The sequence below is a fragment of the Physeter macrocephalus genome, chromosome 16 (genome assembly GCF_002837175.3).
Source record: "Physeter macrocephalus isolate SW-GA chromosome 16, ASM283717v5, whole genome shotgun sequence".
Lineage (NCBI taxonomy): Eukaryota > Metazoa > Chordata > Mammalia > Artiodactyla > Physeteridae > Physeter > Physeter macrocephalus.
In genome coordinates this window covers 99,300,337-99,318,214 of record NC_041229.1, presented here as the reverse complement: position 1 = coordinate 99,318,214, position 17,878 = coordinate 99,300,337, and the positions used below count along the sequence as shown (strand labels likewise).

The 17,878-nt window shown below is 40.0% G+C and overlaps 2 protein-coding genes across 3 annotated transcripts in view; both read left to right on the top strand.

Annotated features, from left to right (window-relative positions):
• The window catches only part of LOC102988322 (glycine N-phenylacetyltransferase), a 46,726-nt gene extending 41,659 nt beyond the window's left edge, over positions 1-5,067 (top strand). The window contains exons 5-7 of one of the 2 annotated variants that reach the window (XM_024133293.3): positions 1,368-1,494; positions 2,347-2,518; positions 4,242-5,067. In XM_024133293.3, the coding sequence (XP_023989061.1) occupies positions 1,368-1,494; positions 2,347-2,518; positions 4,242-4,644 (702 nt within the window). In that variant the 3' untranslated portion in view covers positions 4,645-5,067. The remainder of the gene's footprint in view (positions 1-1,367; positions 1,495-2,346; positions 2,519-4,241) is intronic. The other variant, XM_055078678.1, reaches the window with a different exon arrangement.
• Positions 5,068-11,485: 6,418 nt separating this feature from the next.
• LOC102988596 (glycine N-acyltransferase-like) overlaps positions 11,486-17,878 on the top strand; it is a 15,287-nt gene continuing 8,894 nt past the window's right edge. The window contains exons 1-3 of the mRNA XM_007124750.2: positions 11,486-11,545; positions 13,925-14,026; positions 15,765-15,860. Of these exons, the coding sequence (XP_007124812.1) occupies positions 15,780-15,860 (81 nt within the window). The 5' untranslated portion in view covers positions 11,486-11,545; positions 13,925-14,026; positions 15,765-15,779. The remainder of the gene's footprint in view (positions 11,546-13,924; positions 14,027-15,764; positions 15,861-17,878) is intronic.

Below are 17,878 nucleotides of genomic sequence, written 5' to 3'. Positions count from 1 at the left end.
CTGTAAATAGTTCTGCAATGAACATTTTGGTACATGACTCTTTTTGAATTATGGTTTTCTCAGGGTATATGCCCAGTAGTGGAATTGCTGAGTCGTATGGTAGTTCTATTTTTAGTTTTTTAAGGAACCTCCATACTGTTCTCCATAGTGGCTGTATCAATTTACATTCCCACCAACAGTGCAAGAGAGTTCCCTTTTCTCCACACCCTCTCCAGCATTTATTGTTTCTAGATTTTTTGATGATGGCCATTCTGACCGGTGTGAGATGATTATCTCATTGTAGTTTTGATTTGCATTTCTCTAATGATTAATGATGTTGAGCATTCTTTCATGTGTTTGTTGGCAATCTGTATATCTTCTGTGGAGAAATGTCTATTTGGAGAAATGTCTATTGTATTTGGGAATATATTTTCAGTACCAGATTTTTAAAAATCACTCAAACTAAGTGGTTAATCTGTTTCAAATATAAATATGTTGCAAGCATATTGCAAATATAAAATAAAAATTCACCTCATAGTATTTTGATATAAATTATTTACAAGTAAAATTTAAATGTATAGTGACTTTAAAAAAGCAAATTAAACAGAATACAAAAATAAAGATACTTTAGTTATTGAAATCTAAAAATGGAATAATATTCGCTTTTTTATGCAACCTTTAAAAGAGAGATTGTTGGTGGTATTAATGCTGAGGGCATTTCTGTGCAACAGCTTCCAGCTATTCTACCCTTGTTGGGTGGTTGTTCTCTCCTTCCTTTGCCTTCAAAATAAATCTCATCCTTTAATTTGTTAATTTTGAGGAGATCTTGTTGAGCAAATTTTGCATTTCAGTTTTGTTGGGAATATGATTTATTTTGTAAACAATAGTGCATTGTGGTTTACATTTTAAAGACATCATGTGTCTTCACTCTGCATAGCTTTATCACATGTGAGAATTCTAATACAAAGTTACCTGTGTCAATTTCAATATTGTTTTCATAATCCATTTGTTCTGAGACTCTTTGAAACAGAGTAACATTTACTCTTGCAATGGAAACTTGTCTTTGACAAAAATTCCTTCCTTCTCCTGAGGATTACAGAATTACTGAAGAATGCTTTGTAAACTGGTACGTGTTTGGCTGATTTGAAATTGTAATGTAACATATAAATACCTAGTTCATCAAGTTTTTCTTACTCATAAGTGGAATGATTCATTAAATCCTTTACTTAGTCTTATGATGTAAATGATTCATGAATGATGATAGTACATCAAGAAGAATATCAATATTTAGGTTTGTAAAACATCACTGTATAATGAAATACCAAGCACAAGTATTCCAATCACTGGGTATAGTCAATTTGATTTATTTATATTACCCAACCAAACAGGAGATGGCAGATGACTTTGATCACTACACCAACAGCTACCAAATCTATTCAAAGGACCTCAAGAACTGTCAAGAATCCCTTAGCACATCAGACGTCATCAACTGGAAACAACATTTGCAGATCCAAAGTATGTAAGGGATCTGGGATGTGTGCTGGCTGCTAGGACTGCTCATATCTATATACCTGTAGGGTCATTTTTTATCCTGAGTACATTCCCCTACAACCTTTATTTCCTTTTACCAAACTCCAGACACTCAGCTTGATGTTCATTTCCTGTATCAGCTGCCACCATCTCTTCAGTGGAGTTGAATTCAAACATTGCAAACTCTAAGGTTCTTTTAAGAACGTGTGAGTGATGCAAGTTCTCGTTACCGGAGGATTCATGATATATTTTTCAGACATATTCAGGATCCCTTAGGGTGATTGGATGTGAGAGCAGAGCTCCCCCTCTGGCCTTCCACTCCTAGAATTAGAATGATAAGTTCTTGTGCCACAGAGCATTACCCCAGTCACAAGAACACCTGTCATTGTTGGAGTCAGACTCCCTTGGGTGACATCCTTGCTCTGCTTGTTACTTGCTTTGTGAGCAAGTGATGTAACTTAACTATTATTCAGTTCCCTCACATACAAAAAAAAATGAAGATAATAAAATTACCTAAAACATAAGGTTAATGTAAGGATTAAATGTGGTACCAGACCAATACCTGGGCATGTAGTATGTGAACATGCAAGGTTGCCCACTGTTTTCTAAATACCAATTCTCCTTGATTTCACAGTACTATAGTCAGGATTTCTAGTATTATCTCTGTATTGCAGAAGAGAAAACATGCTTAGGTAGCAACATGGCCATGGTCACATGGTCATTTGCAACAGCAGAGGCAACGTTGTCTGACTTTAAGTCCTGCATAGCTTCTGTTGGGAAGCTTAATGAAGCATCTAAATGGACAATTGCTTCTCTCCTAACTTTATCCCTCTCTAGGTTCACAGTCCAGTCTGGATGAGGTGATACAGAATCTTGCAACCACTAAATTCGTTAAGGTCAAGCAAACACAATGCATTCTCTATGTGATGTCTGAGACAGCGAGGAAACTTCTTCCTTCCCTGCCGGAGACAAAGAACTTACCTGCTGGATATGGCAGACCCAAAGCCATGTGAGTTTGAAAAAAGACACTCTGCACTATTCACATCTTTCATTATTGAAGTAGCCTCCCAACTTCTCTCCTTATATTGACTCTTGTCTCCCTACAATCCATTTCCAGGGTGATTGCTTTTAGTATGTAATGTGGATTATGTCCATTCACCCGCCAAGAAGCCATTGAGGTTTCTCAGCATACTTTTAATAAGACCAAACTCCTTTATGGACTTTCAAGGTCCCGTAAGACCTGGAACCCATCACCGTTTGGACTTCATTCTGTCTCTCTAGCTAACTCCACCAGCAGCTCTGGACATCTTTCTGCAGCTCGACTGCATACATTCACACATGCGTTTGCACTTTGCCTACAATGTCCTTCCCTCTGATGTTCATATATTTGCCTCTTTCTTGCCATTCATACTCTCAAACGTCATTTCCTCGGAGAGTTCTTCTCAGAGAACCCTGTCTAAAACCACCGCCTCCCATAAGTCTTCAACTGCAAAACCCAATTTTTATTCTTTATTGCATTTATCATTATCTGAAATCAGCCTGTTTGTGTATGTATTGACCTGTTTGTTCTTTGACCCTCTCCCCTACAACGTTTCAAACTCCACAAGTGCGGCGACCTTCTTTATGTTGTTCACTGATAGATCCTCAATAACCAGACTGAACACATAGCAGATGCTTGAAAAATATGCATTTAATGAATTCACTTCACAGAGCAAAAGTTTTCCAGTGAAAAGAATTTAAACAAATTATATATTTTCCCCCATTGATGTCCAGTCTAACACTGCATAGAACTGAACACTGATGGTGGAGATTTGAGCTGGAGATGCCCAATCCTATGACCCTCTCTGTGTTAATATACCTGGAAAAACTTTATTCACATTGTATCACACATGACACCTGAAAAGCGCCTGCACGTCTATAATCTCATTTGATTCTCCTGTCCACCCCATGAGATAGACAAGGTAGGAGATATTATCCCTAGTTTCCTGACAGAAAATAGGCTCAGATAATGAAACAGCTTGTTCAGGTCACATGGATGGTTAAGAGCATAATGGGCTTGAGCTTAGATCTCCTAGTTCCACATGGTGGGCTCTTTCTAGGACACCCCCCGAAGCCTCTTTACCGCCTGCAGATGCCTTCAGATTCAGTGTTCTGTACTTCGGGGGCCACCTGCATGCCACATCACTCCCCCTCTCTGGACTTCATTCAGTTCCCACAGTGACCAAGGACCCTCTGATGCGAACATTCTAAGATTTCATGATTCTAAGCTCTGGCTTTATATACAGCTTGCTAGCACGTGCTTTGGGGCACTGCCTATTTTCTGTTTACCTATTTTTCTTATCTGTAAAATGGGGGTGATATCAATTCCCTCATATTAAGGGGAGAGTCACTGCATTGCTGAAAGGACCGATACTTAATTTTTATGTACTTCTTATTGTTTATGGGCACAAGTCCTAGGTACTCATGATGTAATTGCTCTTATATCAGTATTTGAGGAAGATACTATTAATATCCCCACTTTATAAAGAAGAAATGGAGGCAGAGAGACATTATGTTGCCTGCTCGAGATCACACAACTAGCCAGATTATGAATCCCAGCGGTCTAGTTGCAGAATCTATACCTTTACCTGTGCTCTCATTTGCATTGTCTGAAGACAATCTGGGGGCAAACGAATATAATACTCCACAGTATGTGTGATTTATGGACTGTTCTTTTTCCTTCTTCTCAATAGTAACCAAGAGATGTTTAAACTCTCATCCCTGGATCCTATCCATGCTGCCATGGTGAATAAATTCTGGCATTTCGGTGGCAATGAGAGGAGCCAGCGGTTCATCGAGCGCTGTATCCGGACCTTCCCCACCTTCTGCCTGCTGGGGCCTGAGGGGACCCCTGTGTCCTGGTCCCTGATGGACCAGACAGGAGAGGTGCGGATGGGGGCCACCCTGCCTGAGTACCGGGGCCAGGGTCTCGTCTCCCATATGTTGTTTGTCCACTCCCACGCTCTGGACAAACTCGGCTTCCCCGTATATAACCATACAGACAGAGCCAACAAAATCGTACAGAAAATAAGTCACAATCTGCAACATGTCCCCATGCCCTGTGATTGGAACCAGTGGAACTGTGTGCCTCTGTGAAGCAGCCACGAACCCAAGACAGTGCTCGGTGGGCTGGTCACCTGGCAAGAGATGCTGAGGCGGGGGGGCAGAAAGAAAGAATAAACTGTAATCAGCAGTAAAGCAGTGTGTGTTGTTTGGGCTCTGGGGAAGCAGCATGGGTGGTCAACAGAACCCCCAGAGTCCGTACTCCCAAATCACTCATGAATTTCCCTTTGGGTCCAGCAGAACTTCCTATTTCCTCCACATTCCAACCCTGGTAACCACCATTCTATTCTGTGTTTCTGTGAGTTCAACTTTTTGTTTTTGAAGATCCCACGTGTAAGTGATATCATGCAGGATTTCTGTTTCTGTCTGGTTTATTATACTGGTTCACAATTTTCTACTAATACATATGGCTAGTAAGGAAACTATCCATAATCAATAAGGAATAAATGCAACCCACTGTTCTAGCGGTGCCATTATTCTTCTTTCCAGCACCATCATATCTATCTATTTAGAACGTGTACATGGAATGCAGAGCAAGACAACTTAAGTACTATAGCTTGTCATATCACAAAAGCAGGACAATTTAACATCTTGTTTTCCAGAAACAATACAGATGCAAAAAGAAAACTGTTATTTAACAATAACTGTTAAAATATATGTGGCAGAGATACTTTAAATTTGAGGTAAATCAGGAAAAATCTATAAAATCGGATCGAATTTGTGGGATTTTATCACACATAACATTTGTACATTCTGTGAACTAGGTTAAATCTGTAAATATTGAATATGACTTTTTTTTCTAAATTGACAAGATAAAAAAATTGGCATGTTATCAGCTTGTTTCAAGTTGCAGGATGAATATGAATTACTTGTATCAAGGCAAGACTACTCTAGGTAGAAAGGGATACTTCAAATGTAATGTTCTTTTGTGTGTAAAGAGGAGTTTTACAATTAATATCAGCCATTATTCTCATACCAAGCTGTAGGACATTTTATACAATTTAATAAAGGACTTTACATATTGAAAACCCTCCAACTAACATTGTATGTTATGCACTAATGTGCTGTGCGGTTTCAGAAAATTAAAGCTTCGAAAACGTTCAGGAAGATGACTTTACTCTCAACTTTCTCTTGGAGTGCAATCCACCCTTCTAAGAGTTCAGAAAGGAAACAGAAAAAAATGTTGCATTGTCATCAAATATATTTTTAAGATAATGAATTTTTTGTCTTCCTCAAAAAGGAATTTGAGAATAGAATAGTATAGTGCATTATGTACTAATCTATAGTGGTATGCATCTATATATTTATGTATATATATTTTTTTCCTCCAAGACACAGGAATTTTAAAAAAATCTCACATCTCAATAAAGCCATGAAACAACAAAATTCTCACATCTCTAACGAATTAGTGTAATCATAGGTATGATTATCAGAGAAGAAAGACACTGAGGATGTACCAGTGGTAGAAAAAAATATAAGAATTCCCCAAGCTGATACATCAAGGAAGAAGCACTTCCTTACTTTGGGAGATGACCTGAACTTCTGTTGGTCTATGACAGCACTTCTATATGACATCTGCAATCATCATCGCATCACTGGAATTGTCTGAATACTGACAACATAAAACAGCACAGATTCTAGTAATAAATTATATTAGCTGCTTATTTTTACCTGAAAAGGGCTTTATTTTACTTAAATTTTGAAGGGTATTTTCATTGGGATGTAGAATTTTATCAATGTTTTTCCTGAAGCACTTTTTACGATGCTGTTCCAGTGCATTCGAACTTTGTAGTGATGAGAAGTCAACTGCAATTCTTATTATTCCCTGAAGGAAGAGTGTCTTTTATGTCTGACTGCTTTGTCCCCCCACTTTTTAATTTTATGTATTCATTTTATTGTGGTTGAAAAATATGAGATCTTAACAAATATGTAAGTGTACAGCAGAGTATTGTCCTCTATGAGCACAGCAGACCTCTAGAACTTTTTCATCTTACAAAACGGATACTTTATACTCATTGGTAAGCAACTCATCATCTTTCCCTCTCCCCAGCTCCTCGTAACTACCACTCCACTTTTTGCTTGTATGCGTATCATTACTATAGATACCTCATATAAGTGGAATCATGGACTATTTGTCCTTCTGTAACTAGCTTATTTCACTTAGCATAAAGTCCTCAAGTTTCATTCATGTTGTCATATATTGCAGCATTTCCATCTTTTTTAAGGCTGAATAATATTCCATTCTATGTATGTACCACATTTTCTTTATCCATTGGTCTGTCCATGGACATTTAGGTTGCTTCCACATCTTGGCTATTGTAAATAATGTTGCAATGAACATGGGAGTGCAGATAGCTATTCAAGATCCTGAGTTCAACTCCTTTGTCTATATACCCAGAAGTGGAATTGCCGGATCACATGGTAGTTCGAGTTTTCATTTTTGGAAGAACTGTTATACGTCTGCACCGTTTTACATTGCTACCAACAGTGCACAAGTGGCTGAATTTCTCTACATTCTTGCAAAGAATTTTTAGTTTTTGCTTTTGGGAAAAGCTGGAATTTGGGGGTTTTGCCTTCCTCACTCTGCATTAAGCTGGGGGGGGGGAGGGGCTATTACCAGTGAGTGTGCACTAGTTCAAACCATCACCTTTGTTCTCAGTGGTTCCCAACATGGGGCTCTTTCCTCTCAACACTCAGACTCAGGCAAGATGGAAAAATAAGTCCCTCAGGCTGCTCCTGAAAAGTCAGACCATTGCATGTCCAGTCCAGTCCTCTCATCTTCCCTGGGACAAGCTGGGAGTCGGGGTCTTCCTCCCACCATGAAGTGCTGTGCTGCAGGGCTTGGGGGAGTACGGTAAGAAGGTACCACATATTTCCCTAGTGGCTTCAATACTGCTGGTTTCATGCCCACCTGGTGTGCAGGAGCCTCTCAAGTGGTCTCCGGATTTCTCACAAGGGGAATTGAGCTGTGTATTATTTTTAAAATGGTGTGCCTAGGGTTTGGAGAGTGTAAGGTTTCCTATTATGCCATTTTACTGACTCTGCTTTTATGACTTTCCTTTTATCTTTGCCTTTCAGAAATTTAATTATTATATCTCTAGGCTTGTTTTACTCTGTGTTTATCATGCTTAGGGTTTATTGAGATCCTTGGTTGTGCAGGCAGGTACTTTAAACCAAATTTGCAATTTGGGGGCCATTAAAAAATGTTTTGTTTCTCTCTTTTTTCTCCTTCTGGGACTACAATTATATGTCTGTTAGATAATTTGATACAATCTCACATGTCACTGGGGATTTAGCCTTATTTTATTCAGAATTTTGAATATTAGAACCAGAATTAGCTAAATTATCAGACAGTCTTGAACTCCACTGACCTCATGAGTATGACTGGACCTAGGGCCCTAAGGAAAGAATTATTGCCACTGAACATTTTTATGCACATTAGCACATGCATATTGCATTGTATTAGATAATTTTTCATTTATTTAATATAACATTTCTATATGCTTACCATGTACCAGGAACTTAAGTTATTATTGTCTAAGCAATTATAACTATGCATATCTAAATTAAGAAAAGATATGGTCTTATTTCTGCTTCTACCTAGGATTTAGAAAGCGGAGAAAGCTTTGTTCCCACACTAATGATGAGAAAAGGCTGGATAAACTACAAGATCATATTTTCTGGAACTCAGTAGGCACAGGGAAACCCACTAGCCTGAATTCCACTTAAGGACGGGCCCTTCTTAGATAAGAGTACTACTGTTTACTCCTTATTGTAGATACAGACACAGAGACATGGAAAGACCAACTAATCAGTCCAAGGTCACAGTAGCTAAGAGGTGCAGTCAGGATCTCAACCCTGTTAGCTCGGCCCCATCTTGCTCATCTGAGCCCCTCTGCTATGCTGCTTCTGTCATCATTGGCAGCCCTAACCCAGCCCCCAGAGAAACACTTCCACGAAGACTGACGCCAGTGCTCCTGAACCTCTTCCCTTGTATCTGACCCCAAAGTGTGTGAGAAGATTTATGTCTGCTATCTTGTGTAACACAGCAAAGGTAATAACCACAGAGTCAAGGAAGTGTCACCGGCAAATCCCATTAACAATTCCCGGGGAGTGTGTACATGTCCATCCTAAACTCCCAATCTATCCCTGCCCCCTCCCACCCTTCTGCTATATTTAAAATAGATAACCAACAAGGACCTACTGTATAGCACAGGGAACTCTACTCAATATTCTGTAATAACCTATATGGGAAAGGAATTTGAAAAAGAGTAGATACGTGTATATGTATAAGTGAATCACTTTGCTGCACACCTGAAACTAACACAGCATTGTTAATCAACTATGCTCCCATATAAAATAAAAATTAAAAAAGACCAAAACCAGTTCCCGGGGAATACAAATAGAATCTGGGCAATAAAATAAAGTCTAACCTTTCTCTTTTCTTTTGTGCTTCATCTGGTTTCATTTGCTCACAGGGTGCCTCGTGCAGAGGCCTCACACCCGGTGCTTCAGACCAGAGTTCCTGGTGTAAATGGCTGCACGGACACTTCAGCTCTGAGGGCTGTGTGCAGAAGCGCTGCCCACCACGCCGAGATTCAAGATGGTGGCAGCGGCAGAGGGCCATGTGCACAGACCCTGCCCCCGACACTGCCATCTGGAGCCCTGAGCAATACGCCTGCCCCAGACCCTGGAGAACTCCACACCCACCCTGCCAAGGAGAGAACGCTATAAAGCAGCCCTGCCCACCACCTGTCAGGGGGAGTGTGTGCTCTAGAGCCAGAACTTGCATCTCTCCATTCCCTGATGAAAGAATAAAGCTTTCCTTTGCTTCTAAGCTGAACTAGTTCTCATTTTATTGGTGGGAGTGACGCCAGGCAGAAGGACCCTTCTTGGGGACCCATTGGAGAGGGTTGGTAACAGAAGAGCAGAGAAAACCCTTGGTTACGTGGCATGACAACGCGATTTTTTTTCCAGCTGGGAAAACATTCCAGAGAGGTTAAGAGAGTAGTTTAAGGTTAAAGGGTAAGAGAGACTCTTGAATCTTCTGAGTGAGTGAGTGAGTGAGTGAGTGCAAGGGCTGAAAGAGACAGAGGACCATGGGTCTGGGTTCAGGTGGGAGAGAGAAGGACCCTACTCTTGTGTTGTAGATAGTCTTTGTGGGATATGGACTCTACTGGGGCCAAGGGGTCCACTAGGCTGATCCCTGCCCCACACCACCCACTTTCCCCTTCGTTAACCATAAGTTTGTTTTCTATGTCTGTGGGTCTATTTTTGTTTTGTTTTGTAAATAAGTTCATTTGTATCTTTGTTTTTTCAGATTCTACATATAAGCAATATCATTTGATATTTGTCTTTCTGCCTGGCTTACTTCACTTAGTATGATAACCTCTAGATCCATCCATGTTGCTGTAAATGGCATTATTTCTTTCTTTTTTATGAATATTATTTTATATACACATACATATATGTATATGTTTGTATATCCATACCACATCTCCTTCATCCATTCATCTGTCGATGGACACTTAGGTTGCTTCCATGTCTTGCCTATTGTAAATAGTGCTGCTATGAACATTGGGGCGCATGTATCTTTTCAAATTACAGTTTTCGTCTGTTCCGAATATATACCCAGGAGTGAAATTGTAGGATCATATGGTAACTCTATTTTTGTTTTTTTTAAGGAACCTCCATACTGTTCTCCATAGTGGCTGCACCAATTTACATTCCCACCGACAGTGTAGGAGGGTTCCTTTTTCTGCACACCCTCTCCAACATTTATCATTTGTAGACTTTTTGATGATGGCCATTCTGAGACAGAACAGTTTCAATGGCCTTTAGCCTTGGAGAAAGAGTAATGAATAATGATAACAATTTCAACTCCAGGAGACAAGATGGAGAATTAATATTCTAGGAGGACAGAGGTGAACATGTGTAAACTTGTGCTGTGCTGTCCTATGGACTGAAGGACCACACAAGGTTTTTCAACTTTCTGGGCACTTAGGCAACCCTGTCCCTGCCCTTCTGATTAGAGTGACTCCTTCCCTCCACTAACCTGCTGAACAAGGATAAGAGTGATGAGGTCGAGGACCCAGATAGTCTCAAGCTTCCCTCCCTGGTCATTTCACAGAGTGGGCTCTCTTTTCTATGAACCCTCCTTTCTCTTCTGAGAATGGTAGAATAAGGGTTCATGTGGGGTACTGGGCACTTTGGAGTGAAAGGCTCTGGGTTTAAATTCTATCCAGTTCAGCCACACTGAGCCTCAGTTTCCTTCTCTATAAAAGTGAGACTAAGAAGTGCCCGAGTTGAATCATTATGGGGATGTTTAACTGGAGCCTCAGAATGGGAAGGGGAGAGGACACAGATTATCCTAGAAAAGCGAGGATCCTAAGAGCTTTAGTCACCCTGTGCAATTTTCTGTACTGCATACCTGAAGGAAGAAAAGTCAGATTCTGTAAACCAGACCTGAACCATATCTTTCCTAATATCTTCCTCTTATTGCAGGTACTTGAGAATGGGAAGGGGAGGAGAAAGGTATTGCCTATACAGTGTGACCCTTCCAGTATCTGGCTTGTTGGCTTCACATAGCTTGGTTATCAGAGTAATGACAAGGCCTGCGGGGCAAAGAGCAGCCTGGCGTTTCAGAAAGAGAAGCTCAGATGGCACACCGGCAGCCTCCCAACCTTGCAGAACCAGCTCCCTCAACATGAGACCCAGAGAGCAAGGGATAGATTTCCTGAGAGCTAACACCCAACTTTTTGCCTAGTGCAAGGTCCACATGACAAGGCTCAGCTCGGCAATTTGTGAAGAAAACGTACCTAAAAGCACTCTGCAAGACCTGCTTAACTGTCTGCACCAGAGGGAAATTTCATGATCTAAAGGTCGCTCCTCTTCATTTGTTCCTGCAAAGCTCGGTGTGAAGACAGCTTTCCAGGTGAGAACTCATGCCAAAAAAAAAAAAAAAAGATAATCATTGCTTTGTGACATCCTCTCCACTTACATGAGACGAATCAAAATGCTCATATTTTGTTCTGCTCAGAATACGATGACAAATATACCTAAGGAAAAGGAATAACTTCAACTTAAGAAACGTGTATCTGGCACCTATTCTGTAAAAGGCAAGTTGTTAGGTACTGTGAAAAATTCTTGCAGTTTTTGGATCTGAACTAATAAAGGAATGAGGAAAGATCTGGGCATTTTCTGGCAGTGGGTGGGGGGGCGGTGAATGGAGCACTTAATGCGTGAAAACACTCTAAACAGCACCCTGTTGAATCCTTCTGGTTATTTTTTAAAGTAGGCAGTTTTTTGTCTCCATGAATGATAAGAAGGTTGCTGTACTTAAAGTCAGAGAGGAAATGAGTGGCTGAATAAGGACAAGAATACAGACCAGACCTATTGTTTATTTAAATCGTATAATAAACAAACTCACTTTAAAGCTTTCACCTATATTGCTACTACCACAATCTATCTTTTTATTTGTCTGTGTTCTCTTATAAATTTATGCTTATGTATGTGGTATGCGAACTGTTTTAGGCCCTACATTTTCTCATTTTATTGCAACCCTTTCCCATGTGTCCATATGTATAGGAATTATGCTAATATCATGGAGTTGCACCATAGTTTATATTTCCTTTCCCTATTGTTGAACACTGGCATTTTGTTCAGTCCTTGCTTATCTTTGTGTGGCTTTATCAGATTCTGCTGAGAGCTTTTTTCTTCTTTTGAATTGTTTTCTTTGGATTAATTTCTTCTGCTGGGAATAACTAGGTCCAAAGTTCTGAATTTCACCCCCAAGGACATTGCCTGTTGCCCAGTTCTGCCAGCTCCCAGTGAGTGTGTCCAATGTCCTGGAGAATCATAGTCTCAGTTGTTTTCAATCTACCGTATTTATGAGGCACCATGCTTGTTGTTGGTTTGTGTGTGCATCCTTGGAGGGTGGTTCCAAACCCTATACTTTTCAGGAAATATGGTAATATTATACCCCACAGATATTTTAATTTTGTTGTAGTTGATTTACAATGCTGTGTTAATTTCTACTGTACAGCAAAATGATTCAGTCATATATACATATATATGTTATATAAATATATATATACATTCCTTTTCATATTCTTTTCCATTATGGTTTATCACAGGATATTGAATACAGTTGTGTGTGCTATACAGTAAGACCTTGTTGTTTATCCATCCTATAATAGTTTGCATCTGCTAATTCCAAACTTGCATTCTCTCCCACCACCCCCCTCCTCCACTTGGCAACCACAAATCTGTTCTCTATGTCTGTGAGTCTGTTTCTCTTTTGTAGATGTTTATTTGTGTCGTATTTCAGATTGCACACGTGGGCGATATCATATGGCATTTGTCTTTCTCTTTCTGACTTCACTTAGTATGATCATTTCTATGTCCATCCATTTTGCTGCAAATGGTATTATTTCATTTTTTTATGACTAATATTCCTTTGTATAATATATATATACATATATATGTATGTATATATATATATATATATATATATGTCACATCTTCTTTATCCATTCATCTGTTGATGGACATTTAGGTTGTTTCCATATTTTGGCTATTGTAAATAGTGCTGCTATGAACATAGGGGTGCATGTATCTTTTCAAATTACAATTTTGTCTGGGTATGTGCCCAGGAGTGGGATTGCTGGATCATATGGCAACTCTATTTTCAGTTTTTTGGGGAACCTCCATACTGTTTTCCATAGTGGCTGCACCAGTTTACATTCCCACCAACAGTGTAGGATGGTTCCCTTTTCTCCACACCCTCTCCAACATTTATTATTTGTAGACTTTTTAACGATGGCCATTCTGACTTCACCCCACAGATTTGACATTCATCTTTATGTTGCATCTTATACTCCTTGTGAGTTGCCTCTAGATAAAAGATAAGATTGGTCTTCAGGAATGCTATACTTTTTATAGTCTTAAGATCCTCTGGATTCAATTCTATCTACTCTCTTGAATAAACAATCCAGCGATGTCTGGTTAGTAGCTCTTTTTTTTTCTTGTCATAGATGACACGGTAGCACTGGATTGCATTCTGAACGGCTGCTGCAACTTTCGTGTACCGTTCTACATTCGGGTCCTGTGCCTCAAAAACTAACAGTGCCTCCTCAAATAAAGAAAACCCCTTGCCGTTGCCTACGTCGTAAATCTCTTCAGTTCTTCAGTTACTTCTTCTTCCTCTTGTGCCTCTTCATCCTTTCTCTGGGCCTCCAGTTCCATCAGGTCTTCATTAGTAAGCGCCTCATGTTGCACAGCACGGAGTTCAGTGAAGTCGTCTTTATTGCAGATCTAGCTGCAGCTTCTCGCTGAGGGTCACTACGTTGCTGAAGACCTCTTTGGACTCCTCATCCACCTTCTCAAATCCACAAAAGTCGTGAGCAAACTGCAGGTAAAGGTTCTTCCCAATCCCGTTCACGGTGACGGCTGTAACCTCACGACAAGCAAAGTCAATGTTTTTTATAGCCTTGTAGATGTTATCATCCTTCCAAAATTGTCACAAGATTGTTCCTGATTCATCACTCGCCTTTACTGCAGGTGAAAAGTGTGAAATAAATAATATTTCTTAAAAGTCACTATAATTGAGACTTCCCGGGTGGTCCAGTGGTTAAGACTCTGCATCCTAATGCATGGGGCCCAGTTTCGATCCCTGGTCAGGGAACTAGATCCCACATGCCGCAATGAAGATCCTGCACTCGGCAATGAAGATCCCGCGTGCTGCAACTAAGACCCGACGCAGCCAAATAAATAAATAAACAAATAAATATTAAAAAACAAAAGTCATTATAACTCCCTGGTCCATAGGTTGGATGAGCGACGCACGTTCGCATCTTTGAAAGTTCAAAACTTGAAATTTCGTATATAAGGGACTTATTGTTTTCCACCTTGGCCAAAAACAGAAGTGCCCTTGCTATTCTAAAATCACACATTTACCCAGTTCTGGCCTGGAGCATGTCATCTCAGGCATGGTGGCTTTTAATACAACACCTTCTCAGAATACCTCTTCGGCGCCTTCATTAAAAAGTAACTCGGTACTCCTAAGATCACAGTTCCAAATCAGAACACTGTGACGCTGCCTCTTTTCTTCCTTTTTCATGTCAGGAGGATTTTATGGGATGTTTTGACCATCCCAATTTGATGCAGTGAGTCAAATATGTAAAAATACTATTTTTATGCTACCTAGTAATTATGCAACATGTATCACAGATCCAAGAGTAAGGCTTAGAGATGGAGTAAGACTCAAAAATAGGGTGAGGCTCAGTGATAAAGTGAGAGCACCAGCTTGAAATAGGACTTGGCAATTAAACAAACAAGGAGTGCCCTGGCAGTCCAGTGGTTAGGACTCGGTGCTTTCACTGCCGGGGCCTGGGTTCAGTCCCTGGTTGGGGAACTAAGATCCCCCAAGCCACATAGTGCGGCCTAAATAGATAAAGAAACAAACAAACAATAAGATAATTTGTTTATATTTTAAACCATGTCAAAAAGCCCTATATTAAAAAGGTGGCATCAAAATATCATGCAGTATACAGCACTTTAACTCAAGTGGGGAGAAGGGGGAGGGGGGAGAAGAGGAGGGGAAAGAAAAGACAGGAAGAGGAGTGGTAGTAGTAATAAAATAACCTATGTTCAGTGTTTACTATGTGACAGATACTCTTTAAGCACTTATTTACTCTTTTAACGTATTAGCTCATTTAATCCTCACAACAATTCTATGAGTCAGGTAATACTATTATCCCATCTACTTTGAAGAAACCAAGGTACAGAGAGGCTAAGTAACTTTCCAAGGTTGCACAGCTTATTACTGGTAGAGTCAGAAAAAATCACTGATAACAACTAAATTTCAAAAAAAATGTTATATATATTTTAGAATGTGCTTGTTAATGTAAAGTGAAGTTTATGACTAGAATTCATCAAAGTTTTAAGAAAGTGAGCTGAAAAATTCAGAAGGCAGGCTCTGCACTTTCTGCCAGTCTCATCCTTCCTTGGAATGGCTGATGACTTTAGTGAAGATGACACCAATAAAGAGACACTGAAGAGGGCTCTGGCAATTAGCAGAGAACTTGCTACTTTTGTTTCTGAATCTCCTCCTGCTCTTCTCATTCCTGGCTGTTTCCTGGTTGTCTCTCCAGAACAAGGTGTCTTGCATGATGTTCCCATTGCAAGGTGCCCAGATGCTGCAGATGCTGGAGAAATCCTTGAGGAAGAGCCTTCCTACATCCTTAAAGGTGACAATGGAAAATTCTGAGGGGAGTAGGAATAGAAAGTTCCTGTGATGAAGGGAAAGAGAGACTAATATTTATTGAGCACCTATTCTGTGCCAGGCACTAGTGCATATTTTCTCTCATTTAATTTGCATAACCTCTCTACAAGATATTTGCTGTTATGCCCATGTCACTGATGTGAAGATGGAGGCTCAGTGAAGTGGTTTGCCCAATACCCCACAAATAGTGAGCTGCAGTGCTATGGTATAAACGTAGGAATGCCTGAGACCTAGCATTGCTTTTTGCTCCAAGCTGATTCAAAAAGTATTCCCTTGCTCCTTTCCAAGAAACGTTCCATAATAGCACTGGAAACTTGCCCAGAGTTCTCCTACAAAGTTAGCTGAGACAACATGTCAATTTTTAATTTGTTCTCCTTAAAAGAACATTTGCCAGGTGAAAGGTTAACCATCATGAGCCTTGAAAATTAATAATAAGTCCATTTCTATTTCACTTAGATTTTCCAATTGCTCCGAATTTATGGCATATCAAGCTATTTTGTGGCTGACTCTGAGAATCTCTGTTAACCAACTACAATTGATCAGAAATCTCAGGATTAAATAGAACATACATAGATGCCCACATCCAGAACTGTTCGAGAGCAACTCTAATGATTGGCTGGGGTCCTCACCTGTGTTTTTCTTTAGCAACCAAAGGGATGGGGTCCATTCCAGTGGAATTTAAGTAAAACCATGTGTGTGTGAATGTGTGTGTGTGTGTGTGTGTGTGTGTGTGTGTGTGTGTGTGTGTGTGTATTTGGAGAACAAATTGTTTCCCTGAAATTTTTTTGTAGAAAGAGAACTAGATTTCTACGGTTTTATAAGACACTCCTATAAGACGCATACATTTTAGATAAGATAAATGCATTCACCTGCCTCACTCCCTAATAGATTTGTTACTCCACCTTTCTGTATAAAGGAGAAAAATGTTAGAATTATTTTACTTGTAGATCATATGGCTTCATTTACATTTATTAGAAATAGATTAATGAAACAACTCGCCCTGTTCTTTATTTACTGCCAAAAATGCCTTCAAATCAACTAATTTAAAACTAAAATGTCACCCACTTTGGTGGATCTCACTAATATTAATCTCTGTTACCTAATATTTAACTACTTTCACTTGATAATCCTTAAGATCCAGGCAACCTCTCAAAGAGACAGTCAATTTTTCTTAGAAGTTACATCAGTTATACATGTTATGAATGCTTGCCTAAGATATTTTTATGGTAAGTAGCTATTTCTGAAAATTCTTCAACCTAAAAGTTTTTCTTCCATGCTCTGCAGTATAGAATTTTGTGATTTAAATTTCTCTTTACTCCTTGGGTTAAGTGGACCCCAAACATCTTGAGGAAACTCTTGGTGGTTCCCAAGTGTCCTTACTTGGAGCATCTCTGTGGTAAGACAAGGTGGCCCTCTTGGCTCCACAACTTTCATGAAGAAACAGCATTGGTTGTATATTAAAGATATACATTTTTACGTTAGTTGAAATCTAGAATAGTTGTTTGCCAGGTACTTTTTTTTTTTTTTTTTTTTTTTTTGCGCTACGCGGGCCTCTCACTGCTGTGGCTTCTCCCGTTGCGGAGCACAGGCTCCGGACGCGCAGGCTCAGCGGCCATGGCTCACGGGCCCAGCCGCTCCGCGGCATGTGGGATCTTCCCGGACCGGGTCACGAACCCGTGTCCCCTGCATCGGCAGGCGGACTCTCAACCACTGCGCCACCAGGGAAGCCCCTACCAGGTACTTTTAATGGAGGTATAACCTAGAACTCAATACTTGCTTGAGTCTCAGTTGACAAAACGTCCATCTGTTCTTCTAAGTGTTGGATATTAAGTACATTTTATTGCATGTGTCAACTCCAATTGAGTCAATTTAGAGTAGCTGCCTGGCTCACTACGTTCTGAGTTCAGCAGAAAAAAAAAAAAAAAAAAACGAGTTTTAATTAATTCAGCCCGGGGAATAAGAGAGGGGGAGGGCTACACATAT